The following is a 17,299-nucleotide window of genomic DNA, read 5'->3' on the forward strand; positions in this document are numbered from 1 at the left end:
ACGAAAACTTATACCAAGGGTGGCCAAACTGTGGCTCGGGAGCCACATGTGGCTCTTTCACGCATATTGCGTGGCTGTCGAATCTCCCACTGCCTCGTCAGTGGGCATTTAAAGTTACTTTCTTCCCACCTCTCCCACCCTCTATTTTCCTCCCTTCCTCTCTCAGACATCTGACATTTATTCTGCGTGGCTCTTACGTTAAGCCAATTTGGCCATCCCTGGCTTATACCATGAGTAAGACTTTGTTGATCTTAAAGGTGCCACTGGACTCGAATTTTGTTCCGTTTCTAGAAAGTGTCCGTCTTTAAAAAAAAAAAAGTTTTAAAAGATTTTTTTTTTGTTAGAGTTTGAAGCTGTGGTGCTCCTTGACGCTTTAGAGCGGCAGGCGCTGTACATTTTACACCTCGCCTCTCTGCCCAATAGAGGCCCAAAGCGGCTTACAGCCTTCTCAATTTTATCATCGCTACAAACCCATCCACCCCCCCCACCCCCATTGAGGTACATTAGGCGGAGAGAGTGGGACCGACTCAGGTCACCTAGCAAGCTTCCAGGGCACGAGACCGGGATTCGAACCTGGATCTCCCAGATACCAGTCTCTTCTCTTGTCCAGAATGTGCGGAATGCAGATGCGCTCCAGCCCTCCGTTGGGCAGAAGCAACTGCGCCCCCGCCCCAATCCAGTCCTCCCCTGTCAGTGCGCAGGGCTTCGTGGGGTGGGGGGGGACCCTGCACCCACCTTTGCCAAGCCTCTTGCCAACAGCGCCCCCAGCTCCTTGGGGGCACGCCCTGCCGCCGGACTGTAGTGGCTGGCTGCCCGGGCGGGTTCCCGGGGCGAGGGCGTGGCCAAGGGCGGCGGGGTGGGGCAGCAGCCCTGGGCGCGGCGAGGGAGCAACGGTCCGCCGGCTGGGCGCAATCACTTCTTCCTTCCTTCCTCGCCTCCTGCCCAGACTGCGCGCTCCTCGCTGCCGCCGCCATGCCCAAGTGCCCCCGCTGCGAGAAGGAGGTCTACTTCGGTAAGGCACCGCCGGGGCCAAGGCGCAGCAGATCCTGCCGGCGGGATCGCTCTGGAGGCTCGCGTCTGGGGGACCAGATCTGGGAGCGCTTCTGCCCCGGGAAGGCTACGGGGGTGGGGGGTGCTTCGAACCGGGGCGAGGGGGCATGTTCTGCTCCCCAGCAACCGGTTCACCCTTTCCACTGGAGCGCGCAGGGCGCCTTTGCGAGCAGCCTGGTGGCCAGTGTTCCCCCTGAGTTGGGTTGCTGTGAGCTAGCTCGCAGGTTTTTAGCCACCAGCTCACATTTTTGTCTTAGCTCAGGAAGGATTGACTCCGTCTCCAGAACACACTCGTTTTTGCAGCAGCTCACAAGTTTCATGCCAGGAGCTCACAAAGTAGAATTTTTGATCAGAAGACTCTGCGGCTTAGAGGGAACACTGCTGGTGGCACGTGCTTCTACCTCCTCGAGAGCTTCTCCTCTTCCTGGCCGAGCGTGGGGACACCACGCCGGACCGGTATAGCCCGCTGCACCAGTGTTCCCTCTAAACTGTGGAGTCTTGCGAGCCCAAATTCAACTTGGTGAGCTACTGGCATTGGAGTTGTGAGCCGCTGCATACATTAACTTGCTCTGGGGCCATTTTTCCCGCGCTTAGACAGAAATGCGTGAACTGGAGGTTGAAAAAGTGTGAGCTAGCTCACACTCACTCGGCTTAGAGGAAACACTGCGCTGCACCACTAAATTCGGCATCAGTTTGAACCCGGGGGTCAACTGCGCTACGCCACCAGATGCCCCTCGAGGTGGGACCCAATCAGCAAAGCGCCCCCTCTCCCCGTGAGCCTCTTTCTGCCTTTTCTAGATCATCAACCCTTTGCAGGAAGCGGTTAACCCCGAGCGCCTTCCTCTCCTCCGCGGGGAACTCCAGGGGCACATGGCATGGGGCCAGCCTGCCTTTTTATTTAGGATCTCAGGGGCAGGACCGGATCTACATGTTTTTTGAGGGGGGCAAAATTAAAAAATGACACCCCCTTATGGGCCATTCTATCTTATGGTCCCATAGAATACCACGGACTCCATGCCCAATTTGGCGCCCCCCCCTCCGTCGGCACGTAGGGCAAGCACCCCCCCCCTCTGCCCCCCCTAGATCCGGCCCTGCTGGGGGGGACCTAACCAGGCAGCGTCACCATCCCCCACTCGTCCTTTGCCTTGTAGTGGTGTGGTTTGTGTCAGCCTAGCATCTGGGAAACCAAGGATCGACACCCCCCTCCCTCCACATATATTTCATTGAGCTGTTTATTCTCATCCTAACTTGCCTGCAGGGTTGTTGTTCACATACAATGGAGGTGGCGACTGGGCTGGATTAACAATTAGGCAAAGTAGGCACTGGTTTATGGACCCCACACCTTTAAGGGCCCCAGGCTGATCCCCCCCCCCCTGTTTCCCCGCTGCTTGCAGCCCTCCCAGCCTGTAAGCACAGCCAGCAACTGAGCTGCTCTTTGCTCGACTTGCCTGGTGTGGCTGCTGCTGGCGTCGTCGCCACGTTTGCCTCTTTCTACTTCTCCCCCGCAGCTTTGTTAAAGGGGCTTTTGAGAAGGGGCCTGCAGGCTGCAGTGGGGGCTGCAGGTGGTGGGGTGGGCACTCCAACTCCCAGATAATTTGCAAGGGGGCCCCCAAGATTTTGACTGCCTAGGGACTTCCACAGGGTTTAATCCAGCACTGGGTAGAGAGAACCATGTTTGCCCTGCTAGGCTCTGTAGGGGAGAGGAGGGTGGTGAATAGATTTGCATCCTTTGGCTGTTTTGCAATGAAGATGACGCTTCTGAAAACAGGGGTGGGCGGGCTGGAGAACCCAACCTAAAGTGAGTCTTCTGCCAAGAAAAAGCTTCAGAGAGCAGTAGAATGGTGTGGGGTGGGACCGAGGAGGCAGCTCCATCCATCTATATTTCCTAGACCTTTGAGGACACAGCCTGTGTGCTCATCACCATTCTTTAGAATACCAGAACTATTTAAAAGACCTAGCAATCTGTCATTTTAGAAGAGCATTAATGCTCGCTCAGTTAGATTCTTTTCCCTTAGCCACACTGGAAAGCCAATCTGCAGGCATAGCATATCCGGACAAAGGTTGTAAATGCAGATCTGGACCTCTTGAGTCCTTGCAACATATGTTACTGGAATGGGAAACCTGGGCTGATCTGAGGGGAAGCTATTTGTCCTCCCTCTTAGGTTGTGTGAATCTCAAAAAAAAAATCGGCCAGTTTTCCCTTGCAGATGAGAATTGGGAAACCACCTTAGCTGTTGTTAAATATTTAGCTGCAAGGATTGCCTGTAAGAGGGTGGGATTTCGATCTGTTTAAGACCTGTGAGTCAGAAAGACAGTAAAATAAGCAAATGAAGAAGATATTCTCTAGACCCATGCTTGACACCTGGGCATCTGAAGATTTGAATGTGGTGGTGGGCAGTGCTGTCAAATCGGAGCTGACAGACAGCAATCTTGTAGCGTTTTCAAGGCAAGAGACATTTGCTATTGTCTGCCTTTGCATCACGACCCTGGTATTCCTTGGAAGTTTCCCATCCAAATACTAGCCAGGGCTGACCCTGCTTAGCTTCTGAGATCTGATGAGATCGGGCTAGCCCAGGCTATCCAAGTTAGGGCAAATATTGTAATAGTTATCAAAGATTTCAGGTTTTCACGGCTGGCATCATCATTAGGATTTGTAGAATCTTTCGGGCTCAAGTGCCGTGTTCTACTGGAGAAAGTTTTTCTTCCAGACGTTTCGTTTTCAGCTGCGGAGAACATCCTCAGTGGCGTTGCAGCCAGAGTAGGCGTTCTGACCTTCTTGGCTGCTGTGCATTGAGCAGCCAAGAAGGTCAGAGCGCCTGCTCCGGCTGCAACGCCACTGAGGATGTTCTCCGCAGCTGAGAACGAAACGTCTGGAAGAAAAACTTTCTCCAGTAGAACATGGCACTTGAGCCCGAAAGATTCTACAAACCCTAATTGTAATAGTTAATTTTAATTTATGTATCTGTAACCCATAATAGTTTAATTTGCTTAGATATTTTGTATCCAGTGGTGTGCCTTACTTGATTTCTGGCAGGTGAAGCTAGATTCCTCCAGGGTAGCTCTTGCTTTAAGGGAGGGACAGTGGCTCAGTGATAGAGCATCTGCATCGTGGTAAGCAGAAGGTCCCAGATTCAATCCTCGGCATTTCCAACTAAAAAGGTTCCAGGCAAATAGACGTGAAAAACCTCAGTTTGAGATCCTGGAGAGCCACTGCCAGTCTCAGTAGACAATACTGACTTTGACGGACCCAGGGTCTGATTCAGTATAAGGCAGCTTCATATGTTCATATGCTTATTGTTATAGTGTTCATAAGGTAGCTCTCATTTATTGTTAAAGAGCCAGCATGGTGCAGTGGTGGACTAATATGGAGAACCAGGTTTGATTTCCCACTCCTCCTTCACATGAAGCCTTTGGGTGACCGTGGGCCAGTCACAGTTGTCTCAGAGGTATCTCAGCCCCACCTACCTCACAATTGTAAGCTGCTTTAAGACTCCTTAAAGTAGAGAAAAGCAGGATATAAAAAACCTACTCTTTTTATGAGGCAAATAAAATTAGACATGGGAAAATCAAACAGACACACACACCTCTTCCCTGTTGACAGTGTTGTGAGTGGCATGGCTGCCATTTCAGTCATGTGCAGCGCTGGGACAAAGCAGGAATTGATGTGGATGGGTGTCCTTAAAACTGGGTGAGGCTTGACCCAGCTCCCGCTCGTTTGGAGTTCAAGCTAGGAGTTGGGGCACAGTCCTGTCTATGTCATGATGTGGCCGGACTTTGCTCGACACTCCCTGAGGCTGCCCTCAGGGAGTGCTTCCTGCCCTGAGAGGATTTGCTCGCCAGCAAACTGTTGCCAGAGTTCAGCCTCAGCTGATGAAACGGCTGGCAGAAACACCTCAGGAATCTCTCTCCGCCCTGTTTGTTGACTCTCCAGGGCAACGGGGTGGGCCACTGTGGGAAACAGGATGCTGGACAGGGCGGACCACTGGTCTGATCCGGCAGGCTATCTCTGTTGTGCTTCAGACTGCCTTGCCCTGGACAATGGGAGAAAATTGTGGCGCTCAGCCTGAGGAATGTTGAAATAAAGCAGGGATCCAGCGGAACCTTGAAAATGCAACAAAATTTAATTCTGTGTGCATTTTTGTGAGTCCGTTGAGCTTGCTTTATCAGAAGAGTGTCAGGTACATCCATAGACATACCTTTATGCATTTGATGAATGGAGATCTGGCTCGCAAAAAATGTGCAATGGGATCAATTAAATTTGTCTTTATGGTGCCTCTGGGATTCCTGTTTTTATTACGCTGCTCCAGTGTAACAAAGCTACTCATTTGGAATAGTGCTTTGTCCAACTTTCTGTGCTCCAGACTCAAGACTGCACTATTATATTGCATACTAGCTCATCTGGAGTCCCTGCTAACTATGAAGAGCTATGAAATGGAGAGAGGGTGAACCTCCTTCCAGCAGCCTGCCCACTTGGCCCTTCTGCCCTTTTCAGACTCAGTCGCTGGCCAATGATTCTGCAATGCCGTCTGCCTAGTTTCTGCCTCTGTTGGTGAGCTAGCATAGCACAGAGGTTAGAGTGCTGGGCTAGGATCTGGGGACCCACATTCAAATCCCCACTTCTGCCGTGGAAGCTTACTGGGTGACCTTAGGCCAGTCACACACTCTCAGTCTAACCTATCTCACAGGGTTGTTGGGAGGATAAAGCAGAGGAGAAGCGAAAGATGGGGAGTAAATAAAATACATATTAGCTGCAAGGCCCATCCCTTCAACCTGCTTTTGTACGGTTGTCTGTTATATTTTTCCATTTGAAAAAGAAAGGCAAGGCTGTAAATATAAGCCATGAATAGCTATCGTCCTCTCCTGATAACTCCTCCTTGATTAGAATTCCAGCTTTGTTGTGTGTGGAAACCGTGAGGAAAAAATTCACCAGGATAACTTGGGGCAGGGGGAAGAAACTTTGAAGCTGTGGGGGACCCTTCTGCATTCCCCTCGTTTTGTATTGGAGTGGAGGGAAAACGGAAAGTGGGGGGGGGGGGAGCTTGACAATTTTCTTTGGAAACCCCAATTTTACTGTTTTAAGAAAATAATTTACTGTTATACAGAAAATAATTAAGTTTCAACCGATGTATGGTGAACCTTCTTGGGGTTTTCAAAGGGGAGAGACTGACGCTGCCTCTGTGTAACACCCCTGGATTTCCTTGCAGGAGTACAATTGCACTGCTTGGTATATGTGTGAAATTTTTAAAAAATCTATGAATGCCTTTGTTTGATGAGAAGAATTATTACAACCGTCCCCAGTGCCAGGCATGGCACAGCGGCCCGTCTGAGTTGCTGAACGGGGAAATCCTAAACAGAAATGCTCCAGTCTAAGTATGTGGAAATCACTGGACTTAGCCTGAAATAACACTGCATTATTCATCTGTTTTAGTGCTTTCTGTTTCATGCACTCTCCAGCAAAGATGCTCAGGGCAGCACTTGAGAAAAAGTGCAAAAGTAGCTGGAAATAGGAACCAGAACCTCCAAAGTGCATTTCTTGGTGGGCCTGCCAGCTTTTTCATTCTAGACTTGCTTCTGCATCACTGCAAGCTGGTTAACGGTCAGTTGTTTGGCCAGCACAATTGCACCTCTCATGGGCATGAAGTGATGGGAATGGCTCTGTGTGCGGTCCGTCAGTGCAGCTTGCAAAAAAGGAAGAGCCTTGTTAGAACAAGAGAGTTCGCGGCTCCTCCCATCTGACTTGGGATGGGCTGACACAGCTGTGTCTCCCTTTGATTGGGGCTTTCCAGACAGGGATTGGTTGGTGCCCCCTATTCCTGAGACTTCCTCTGGCTTCAGTATAGGATTCCCCCTGGGCCAGGGTTGGCCAGACTTGCTAAACATAACAGCCGCATAGAATAAACGTCAGATGTTTGAGGGCCACAAGACATGAATTTTGGATGTTGGCAGGAAGGAAGGAAGGAAGGAAGGAAGGAAGGAAGGAAGGAAGGAAGGAAGGAAGGAAGGAAGGAAAATAGATGGGGAAGGAAAGGTAGAAAGAAAGCAACTTTAAGTGCATTATCCAAGTCACCGGCTGGCTTGGCTTGGAGAAGTGATTTAAAGAGAGAAATGCCTTCTCCAAGTGGCTGTTGGGGCATTGGGGCTTCAAGAGCCACACAATGTGTGTGAAAGAGCCACATGAGGCTCCCAAGCTGCAGTTCGGCCACCCCTGCCCTGAACTAAGGGTGTCCTCCGCTCTCTGTACATTTGTGGTATAGTAAGGAGGGAAGCGTGATCGCTTTGATCCCTGCTGGGGTCTTGTAGGCAATGTGGGCTGCATTTTCGATGGCAGGTGGGAAAGGGTAGGGAACAAAGATTGCTGGAATGGGTGGGAGTGGGTGGCGCTAATGACCCCCACCAGAGTGCAGCAGAGGGAAGGCATATGGGAGACTGCCATGTGGAGTGGCTAGTCAGAATGAACAGCCGCATGCATTCCACGTGTCCGTCTTTGATGCTGCAAAACCTCAGCTGTGGCAGGGATCCCTTCCCTGCCTTGGTATCTATATGGTTGGCTGGTGATGGCATCACGGCTGCTGGCAGGTTCCCAGGGCCCAACGCTGCATTAGCAAGTCCAGTAGGGTGTGGTTCCAAAGATCTCTAGGGCAGCTTCTTTCTTGTTTTGTTGCTGGCTCAAAGGGATGCGTTGCCATCTTTCCCCTTAGCAGGATCCATGAATCCTGTTGCAGGATGGCTGCCGTCCCCTGGGAGCTAGTGGGGAGGTGACGGGATTGCATTCTGAGGAACAGCTGAGTCTTCCCCTTTCCTGCTGCTCTTTTACTCAGGTTTTGAGCAAGCAGTCTTGGCTCATTCACCTGTTTATTCCCACTGGTTGCTAGGAGGGGAACCCCAGCCAACTGTTTCTGGCTCTCCATGGTGCTTAATTAGGTGTCTCCTGCCCTGCCCGGACCCAAGTGTGTTCTTAATCGGTTGCTTGGGGGAGGAAGGTGGGGAGAGGAGACTTTAATTACTGCAGTTGTCTCAATTGCAAAGCATGTTCCTTTCTTTAAAAAAAAAAAAAGCACATGACTGTTACTTCCTAATTGTGCAATTACAAACATGGGGGGGGGGGGGGGAGAGAAGATATTAAGGACCAATGTCTTTTGTTGCAAAGGGGAGGAAAAGGAGTAACTGAAACTTCCGTGCCCGGGAAAAGGAATGATTGGGCTTGAGAATGAAAACATAAGCCAGGCCAGGGGTGACCAAACTGTGGCTTGGGAGCCACATGTGGCTCTTTCACACATATTGTGTGGCTCTCAAAGCTCCACCCTCACTCCATTGGCCAGCGTGGAGAAGGCATTTGTCACTTTAAATCAGTTCGCCAAGCCAGTCGGCAGCTTGGAGAAGGCATTTAAAGTTGCTTTCTTTCCACCTTTCTCCCCATCTATTTGATTCCTTCCTTCCTTCCTTCCTTCCTTCCTTCCTTCCTTCCTTCCTTCCTTCCTTCCTTCCTTCCTTCCTTCCTTCCTTCCTTCCTTCCTTCCTTCCTTCCTTCCCTCCCTCCTTCCTTCCTTCCTTCCTTCCTTCCTTCCTTCCTTCCTTCCTTCCTTCCTTCCTTCCTTCCTTCCTTCCTTCCTTCCTTCCTTCCTTCCTTCTTGCGGCTCTTAAACATCTGACATTCATGTCTTGCAGCTTTCAAACATCTGCTTTTTATTCTATGCGGCTCTTACAAGTTTGGCCACCCCTGAGCCAGGCGTGTTTAAAGAGACAAGAACCCCGAGTTGCCAAGAGAGCACATTCAGCGTCCTCATTTGGAGAGTTGCTCTGAACAGGTAGCCCAGGCTAGCCTGATCTCATCAGATCTCAGAAGCTAAGCAGTGTCGGCTCTAGTTAGTATCTGGATGGGAGACACCAAGGAAGTCCAGAGTTGTTCCACAGAGGCAAGCAGTGACCAACCACCTCTGAATGCCTCTTGCCTTGAAACCTCTCTGAGGTCCTCATAAGTCAACTGTGATTTGATAGCGCTTTCCATTACCATATGGACTGTTGGCAATTGCCTTTTACATTGCAGAAAAATTGTCACAAATCAAGCTTGGAAAAAGATGGAGCAGCTGTAAAAAAAAACAAATGCTGGCTGTGAGGTCCAGATCTTCCAACAAAGCAGCGTTTAGAGATTGCTGTAATTCCAAGCCATGTGGAACAGAAGAGGAACACAACCTGTCAATGTTAAGGGTCCCTTCCAATACCGCAGTGAATTACACTGTTTTCCCATTGGTTGACATAAGTGTGAGCCTGTGTTTAAGGAAAACATTTTTATAGCTCTAGGGAAATTAACGTGTTTAAAAAGACTTGACAATATTTGACCAGCCTATGGACAGATCTTTTTTTTAATTGGATGGTGGGGGTGAGGACAGAACACAGGAGAGACCTGGGCAAAGGCTGAGTTGAGACCTGGGCGTTGCTGTGAAAACTGAACCTTATTCCTTTTGTCAATATTTGTGGCTGCTGAAAGAAACGACTCCATGTAATCTTGCCTTTTGTACCAGGGCTAAGGTGTGTTTGTGAGTGCCCAGGGCTTGGTGGGAAAGCACAGGGATAGGACAGCTGCTCTTTCACGTAGGGTCACACAACCATTGTTCTCTCTAAGCTGAGTTAGCGTGAGCTAGCTCACAGTTTTTTAGCCTCCGGATCACACATTTTTGTCTTAACTCAGGAAGGATGGCCCTACAGCAAACTAATTTAAACAGTAGCTCACAACTTTAATGCCAGTAGCTCAGGGAGCAGAATTTTGGCTCACAGGACTCCATAGCTTAGAGGGAATATTGGTCACAAGACCTTTTTTGTCTCTGCCTGAAGCTCTTGCAGTGTGTTTGTGTGTTGGGGGGGGGGGGGGGTGCCACATTCCAGCTGTGACTGCCATGTCACCGCAAATTCCTATGTTGTCGGTTTGTGCTTGCATCCTCAGCTGGGAATGAAGCAGTTGCAGGTATCTTCCTTGTGTTGTCGCAGCAGAGCGTGGCTCTGGCTCAGTGGAAGAGCATCTCTGCTAGCTACCAGAATCAGTGGCTCTTGAACCAGCTTGGCATAGCAGTTAAGAGTGGTGGATTCTAATCTGGAGAACTGGGTTTGATTCCCCACTCCCTTCACATGCAGTCGACTGGTGTGCCTTGGGTCAATCACAAGTTCTCTCAGAGCTATTCTCATAAGAGGAGTTCTCTCAGAGCAGTTCTCTCAGAGCTGTTCTCATAAGAGCAGTTATCTCAGAGCTCTCTCAGGCCCACCTAGCTCACAGGGTGTTTGTTGTGGGAAGAGGAAAGGAAGATTATTGTAACCTGCTCTGAGTCCCTCCTCCTCCTCCTGTTGCTGCTGGCCCAGGCAGGACATAATTTCCAACATAGGTGTGCTCTGAGGAATGGATGGGAACATGGCCCCTCTTTCCCTCTTCAGAAGTGGTGTTGTGGTTGAATTGTTGGACCAGGATCCAGGAGACTCCAAGCTTGAATACTCATTCCTGTGGATGCTTGCTGCATGATCACCAGCCAGTCACACTCTCAGCACAACCTACTTCACAGGGTTGTTGTGAGAATAAAAACAGAGGAAATGACATAAGTTGCTTTGGGTTCTCATGAAGGAAAAAGGAAGGCTACAAGTGAATTAAGGAAAGCAAGACTGCTGTGCAGATAGTGACCAGGATGCAATGTGTTTTTAGTGCTTTTGAGTTCTTTGAATCATCTTTGCTGATTTGTGTCCTTGTCGTTGGCAGCTGAAAAAGTCACCTCCCTGGGGAAAGACTGGCACCGGCCGTGCTTGAAGTGTGAAAAATGCAACAAGACCCTGACGGCAGGGGGCCATGCAGAGGTAGGTGGAGGGCTTGAGTTGGGGTGGGCCGTGGTTTAGTGTCAGCTTGGTGTGCGGAAGATCCCAGGTTCAATCCTTGGCTTCTCTAATCAAAAGGCTCAGGCACTAAGCAACAGGAAAGAGAGTTGCTGCCAGTCAGAGCTAGCAAGACTGACCATGATAGACCAAAGATCTGACTTGGGATAAGGTAGCTTAGTTCTTGTGGCCCTTTCTTACACACCCAGGGAAATGCTGATCACCACTTTGAGGTCAGGAAGCCATTTTTCTCCAGGCCAGTTTGGCCAGGGATCCTGGAGGTTTTTCACCATCTTCTAGGCAGGAGTCATTGTGGGTATGTGCGGGGTGGGAGATATTTGTGAATTTCCTGCATTGTGCATGGAGTTGGACTAGATGACCCTGGAGATTCCTTCCAACTCTCTTATTCTATGAGCCATGGTTCAGTTGGCGGAAGGTCTGCTTGGCATGCAGAAGATCCCAAGGAAGAAAAGACTTAAATAGTAAGTGATGTGAAAGCCGTATGCCCAGGACTTTGGAGAGTCGCTGCTTTTCAAAGTAGGCAATACTGACCTTGATACACCAAGGGCCTGGCCCAGCATATGGTGTCTTAAACAAGGGGCCATGGCTCAGTTAGCAGAACATCTATTTGGCATGCTGAAGGTCCCAGGTTCAATCCCCAGCAGCTCCAGTTAAAAAGATCTGATAGTAGGGCAAAGAGCTTACAAGATATATGCCAGTGTGTCAATGAACAGAATAGCATCACCAGCCCATGACAAATAACGCAGAGCATCCCAAACAGTAAAGCTCCATTGTGTTACCAAACCATACATCAAAAGAACCCCAATCCCTTTGAAATGATGCCACCTTTCACCGTCCAAAAATCACCAGGAAGGGTGTTGCCCTTACTGCCTTTGGCAGCACATTCCAGAGAACTAAAGCAGTCACCCAGAAAACATGTTATCAAGCTGTCACTAAACGAACTGCCCCATGAGATACTGTCACAAGCAGGAAGTGGGGGGTAGGAACAAAGGTGGGGCACAGACTGATATCAGGAGAGACAGTCATGCCAGCCAACCCCTAGAATCATAGAATCACCAGAGTTGGAATCGTCACCCTGCACACATCCAGATAGCTTCCCCCACCCTCCTGATCAGATATTTCAGAGTCCTTTGCCATTAATGCAAGTCATCCTATTGTGGGTTGAGCAGAATTGACTCGTGCTTCTTGATGGCAAGCTGCCATTAACCACTGGTAGGATGTGGTCTCTGTGTGCATAGCCGATTCTGAATTGACCTTCAAGCAAGGATTTCTGGGCAGACTGCGGCTTCTTGATGCTTAGGTGACCTGCTGGGAGGCAAAGTCTATTCATGGCTATTGCAGCTAGATGGGAACCTCCATGTTCAGAGGCACTCTATCTTTGGATGCCGGTTGCTAACAGGGGCAACCTTGGGAGAAGGCCTTGGCCTGTTCATCGGCCTTCCATGGGAATTGGGTGGATTGAAAGTAGGGGGTTGGACTAAATGGGCCGCTGGTCGGATCGAGCTGGGCACCGCTTATTCTTATTGGTTTAACACAGGGCTTTCTTTGGAACTCCTCTGCATACACCCCTGATGTAGCCAATCCTCCAAGAGCTTATAGTAGGCCCTGTAAGAAGAGCCCTGTAAGCTCTTGGAAAGAGCCCCGTGGTGCAGAGTGGTAAAGCTGCAGTACTGCAGTCCTAAGCTCTGCTCACAACCTAAGTTCGATCCTGGTGGAAGCTGGGTTCAGGTAGCCAGCTCGAGGTTGACTCAGCCTTCCATCCTTCTGAGGTTGGTAAAATGAGTATCCAGCTTGCGGGGGGGGGGGGGAGTGTAGATGACTGGGGAAGGCAATGGCAAACCACCCAGTAAAAAGTCTGCTGTGAAAACGTTGTGAAAGCAACATCACCCCAGAGTCAGAAATGACTGGTGCTTGCACAGGGGACTACCTTTACCTTTTTAAGCTCTTGGAGGATTGGCTACACCGGGATGGGGGGGGGGGTGTAGCCTAAAATGTAAAGGAATTCCTGCTACAAAAAAAGCCCTGGTTTAACATCTGGATTATCATATTCACTGGTGAAATTTGGCCTGTGTTTCTACACTAAGAAAGCCTCTTTCTTTCCAGTACCTGAATTGTACTTACAATTTATAGCTGATTTTCCCATAGGTGAAATTATTCAAGTGCTTCTTGGAGTTTTTACTATTAGCAGACCAGTCTAGCATGCACAGTTGAGTGAGATGCATCACACAAACTGTTTTCCCCAGCAGCTGTTTGGCTGCCAGCAATGACCGCATCTTTCCACCTCTGAGTACTTCACTATTGCTTGTGGAGGAGATGGTGCCCAAAGCTCTCAGGCTGTGGGACAAAAGCTAGTTCTGTTCCTTACAGGAGTTGGTTGCAGATCCAGAGGAAGGGCTGTAGCTCAGTGGTAGACGATCAGCATTGCAGGCAAAAGGTCTCTGGTTCAATCCCTGGTATCTCCAAGGACCAGGTAGTAGGTGTTGCAGAAGACCAAAGACCTTGGAGAGTTGTTGCCAATCTGAGTAGACCAGGGTTCCTCATGGTGTGTGACGGGGCCCACCAACATCTTTTCTGGGACCTGCCAAGTGGGTGGGGCCAGGTGAGGCTTTTGCCTAGGAAGGCTTCTAACTGGTCATTGGGGACTTGATTGGCTGTGCAGATTTCTTTCTTTTTTAAAACAAAAACACTGTTCTGGCCCCAGCTGCAACCAGAGCAGAAGGATCTTCACTGTATTAGAAGGTAAGCTATGGCAGCCATTTTGTGGCTGGGCCCACCACGCTGTGTCAGAGGTGCCCGCAGGCTCAAAAAGGTTGGGGAACCCTGGAGTAGACAATGCTGACCTTGACAGGCAAAGGTATAAGGCAGCTTAATGCGTTCAACATCTATTCATTCTGCCATTGTGTGCAGTAGCTGCAAAGATTCACAGTGTAGATAGTCTGAGACAAACGCAAAGGGCTGTGAATGTAATTAACTAACGCACTATATATTCATTTCAAGAGGCATATGTGGACAATAAATCATAATAATTCGCAAGAGTAATAAAGTGCAATGTGTAACCTCTTTCAAGTTCAACATATAAATCTTTTTAGTCTCAACAAAGGGCAGTCCTACAATTATTTCCAAAATCTGGTCCCGATGTAAAAGTGCTGGTGCTGATCCTCTGAAGTCCAAATAAAGTGTTTTTAATGATGTCCACAGAGTGGTAAGCTGCAGTACTGCAGTCCAAACTCTCTGCTCACGACCTGAGTTCGATCCCAGCGGAGGCTGGGTTCAGGTAGCCAGCTCAAGGTTGACTCAGCCTTCCATCCTTCCGAGGTCAGTAAAATGAGTACCCAGCTTGCTGAGGGGAAAGTGTAGATGACTGGGGAAGGCAATGGCAAACCACCCCATAAAAAGTCTGCCATGAAAACGTCATGATGCGACATCACCCCAGAGTCGGAAACATCTGGTGCTTGCACACCGGACTACCTTTTACCTTTTAAAGTCTCCTTCAGTGTATTCCTATACTTTAATAATGCTGAGTTCTGAATGGGCGTATTCAAGCCTCTAAGGAGAACAGTCGACTTGTAGCATTGTTTCCAAGTGAATCTTCTTCAGGAAAGGCATACTGTCTAACCAGATCTACATACAGAAAGGCCCATATTCCAGCCGTGTAACAATTCAAAATAATCAAAGGATACAGCCCCTGCCCTTCACTAGTAACAGCAAAAAAGTCAAGCACCAGTTTTCCAGAGAAAAATTTCTCAGTCAATCACATCCAGGCAATCACAGTATGTGCAATGGAGCAGACCTGTGGTTTTGTGTCGGTCTCTGTTTTCACTGGTGAATAACTCTGATGGTCAGAACCCTGGGCAGAGGTCCTACTGATGGCGTGTCTCCTGAGTTGTTTGCATTTGTCTTTGCAGCATGATGGGAAGCCCTACTGCAACCACCCTTGCTACGCAGCGTTGTTTGGACCAAAAGGTAAGGAGTTCTGCCAGGGAGGGGAGCGATTCTGGGCCTCAGTTAAGCCTGCCACAGGGAGGGGAGCAATTCTGGGCCTCAGTTAAGCCTGCCAGAAGCATGGTCTTGTGCAGGGGGTGGCCAAACTGTGGCTCAGGAGCTCTTTCACACATATTGTGTGGCTCTTGAAGACTCCACCACCCCATCAGCCAGCATGGAGAAAGCATTTGTCTCTTTAAATCACTTCTCCAAACCAAGCCAGCTGGTGGCTTGGAAAATGCATTTCGTTGCTTTCTTTACACCTCTCTCTCCCCTATCTGTTTTCCTTTTTCCCTGCTCTCAAAGATCTGATGTTCATGTCTTGTGGCTCTCAAACACCTGATGTTTATTCTATGTGGCTCTTACATTAGGCAAATTTGGCCGTCCTCGGTCTTGTGGATCCCCGAGGGAAGTCTTTCCAAAACTCCTCTCGCTCACATGTGATCCAGGAGGGATCACTTGGTAGGGGAGACACGTGGGATTCAGATAGTTTGCCTAATGGCAGGGCTGGCCCTGCTCAAGGCTGTTCTGCTCAAGAGCAGTTCTGGGAGAGCTTCCCTCAGCCCCACCTACCCCACAGGGTGTCTGTTGTGGGGAGGGGAAGGGAAAGGAGATTGTAAGCCACTCTGAGATTCAAAGGGAAGGGTGGGGTAAAAATCCAATCTCCTCCTCTTCCTCCTCTTCCTCCTCTTCCTCCTCCTCCTCCTCCTCCTCCTCCTCCTTCTTCTTCTTCTTCTTCTTCTTCTTCTTCTGAAGTAGCATTAGCTTTTCCTGAATTTATCTGATCCCATCAGAAACCAAAAGCAATCATAGTCTTGTGCCTAGATTTGAAGGGTCCTGTTCTCTTAAAATTTCTAAGCTAGAAGAGTCTTGTGAGCAAAAATTCTACTTTGTGAGGTACTGGTATTAAAGCTGTGAGCTACCGGCATTAAAGTTGTGAACTACTGTATAAATTCTTGCGCTCTGTGGCCATTTTTCTTGAGCTAAGACAAAAATGTGCGAGCTGGAGGCTAGAATGTGTGAGCTAGCTCACGCTAACTCAGCTTAGAGGGAACACTGGTGAAGAGTAATATTCAGTATCCATCTTGGTTGTCTTTCAGGGTTTGGCCGTGGAGGTGCTGAAAGCCACACGTTCAAATGAAGTTCAGGTAATAATAATAATGATTAATAGCTTCCACTGGATGCCTTGGCATCTCAGACATGGACTGTGCTTCCCAGACCACCTCTTGAGAGACAGACAGCCTGGTATCCTTGGGTCCTTCCTTATGGCATTCTTTTCTTTCTCTTTAGAGCTGGAAGGATGACGTTTTTGTGTGGATCCTGGCAATCTCACAGGCATTATACCCACAATGCATTCCTCCCCCTCTATAGCAAGCTTGCATTTTTTTAAAGAAGGCATTTCGAAAAGGAATTGTACTGAATGGCTGGAAGATTTCCTGTTCGGTTGGAAAACATGACAGAGCAGAGAAATGTTCGTGCTTAATTTGAAACTGGGCAAGACTGGTAATATTAGCAGTGATGTTGAGCTTCCTGGAAATAAGACCAAAATAGACAATCCCAGCCAACCCCCGCCAGCCCCAGCCTGCTTTTAGACCCTGTTCTTAAGCAATAATGATTCTGTCTCTGTTATTAAAATCCTGAATTAAAGTTGTTGGCTGCGATCTGTTTTGTTGATAGGTGTATGTGTGTATTTGTTGCTTGTTCATAAGAAAATTTTTTTTCATGCTAGAAGCTCACTAGCAGATCCTTGGGAGTCCCTTTAGATTCCCTCCTGGGTTGAATCCTACCCATTTTACCCGCTAAGACTTCCATGCAGATTCTGTTTCAGAGGGCAGCCATTCTGGTCTGGATTTGGGAGCTAGATTCGAACCCAGCAGAACCTTAGAGACTAACAAGATTCTCAGCATATAAGCTTGCAAGAGTCAAGGCAGCTTTGACTTTTGAAAGTTTATACCCCACAAAACAAAAATATGCTATTGTTGTTCAGTCACACATTCAAATTCGACTCTTTGTACCCCATGGACCAAGTCATGCCAGGCCCTCCTGTCTTCCACCATCCTCCGAAGTCTGCTCAAATTCGTGTTAGTTACATCAGTAACGCTGTCCAGCCATCTCATCTTTTGCCGTCCCCTTCTTCTTTTGCCATCTGTCTTTCCCAGCATCAGGATCTTCTCCAGTAAGTGCTCCCTTCTCATTTGGTGGTCAAAGTATTTGAGCTTCAGCTTCAGCATCTGACCTTCCAGGGAACAGTCAGAGTTGATTTCCCTTAGGGCTGACTGATTTGATCTTCGTGCAGTTCAAGGGACTCTCAAGATTCTTCTCCAGCACCACAGCTCGAAAGCATCTATTCTTCTGCGCTCAGCCTTCCTTATAGTCCAGCTCTCACAGCCATACATTACTA

The 17,299-nt window shown here is 48.9% G+C and overlaps 1 protein-coding gene across 1 annotated transcript; it reads left to right on the forward strand.

The window, feature by feature from the left end:
- Positions 1-833: 833 nt before the first annotated feature.
- Positions 834-16,545, forward strand: CRIP1 (cysteine rich protein 1). The gene is made up of 5 exons (XM_060232535.1): positions 834-1,012; positions 10,787-10,881; positions 14,823-14,880; positions 15,999-16,046; positions 16,189-16,545. The coding sequence occupies exons 1-4, from the start codon at positions 973-975 to the stop codon at positions 16,037-16,039; spliced, it is 234 nt and encodes a 77-aa protein (XP_060088518.1). The 5' UTR covers positions 834-972; the 3' UTR covers positions 16,040-16,046; positions 16,189-16,545.
- Positions 16,546-17,299: the final 754 nt, after the last annotated feature.

The sequence above is a fragment of the Heteronotia binoei genome, chromosome 2 (assembly GCF_032191835.1).
Source record: "Heteronotia binoei isolate CCM8104 ecotype False Entrance Well chromosome 2, APGP_CSIRO_Hbin_v1, whole genome shotgun sequence".
Taxonomy (NCBI): Eukaryota; Metazoa; Chordata; class Lepidosauria; order Squamata; family Gekkonidae; genus Heteronotia; species Heteronotia binoei.

Bases quoted from the DNA above. Each gene is read 5' to 3' on its own strand.
- CRIP1 (XM_060232535.1), top strand. From the start codon at position 973: ATGCCCAAGTGCCCCCGCTGCGAGAAGGAGGTCTACTTCG. The intron at 10,882-14,822 runs GTAGGTGGAGGG...TTGTCTTTGCAG, and splicing joins CGGCAGGGGGCCATGCAGAG to CATGATGGGAAGCCCTACTG. The intron at 14,881-15,998 runs GTAAGGAGTTCT...GTTGTCTTTCAG, and splicing joins AGCGTTGTTTGGACCAAAAG to GGTTTGGCCGTGGAGGTGCT.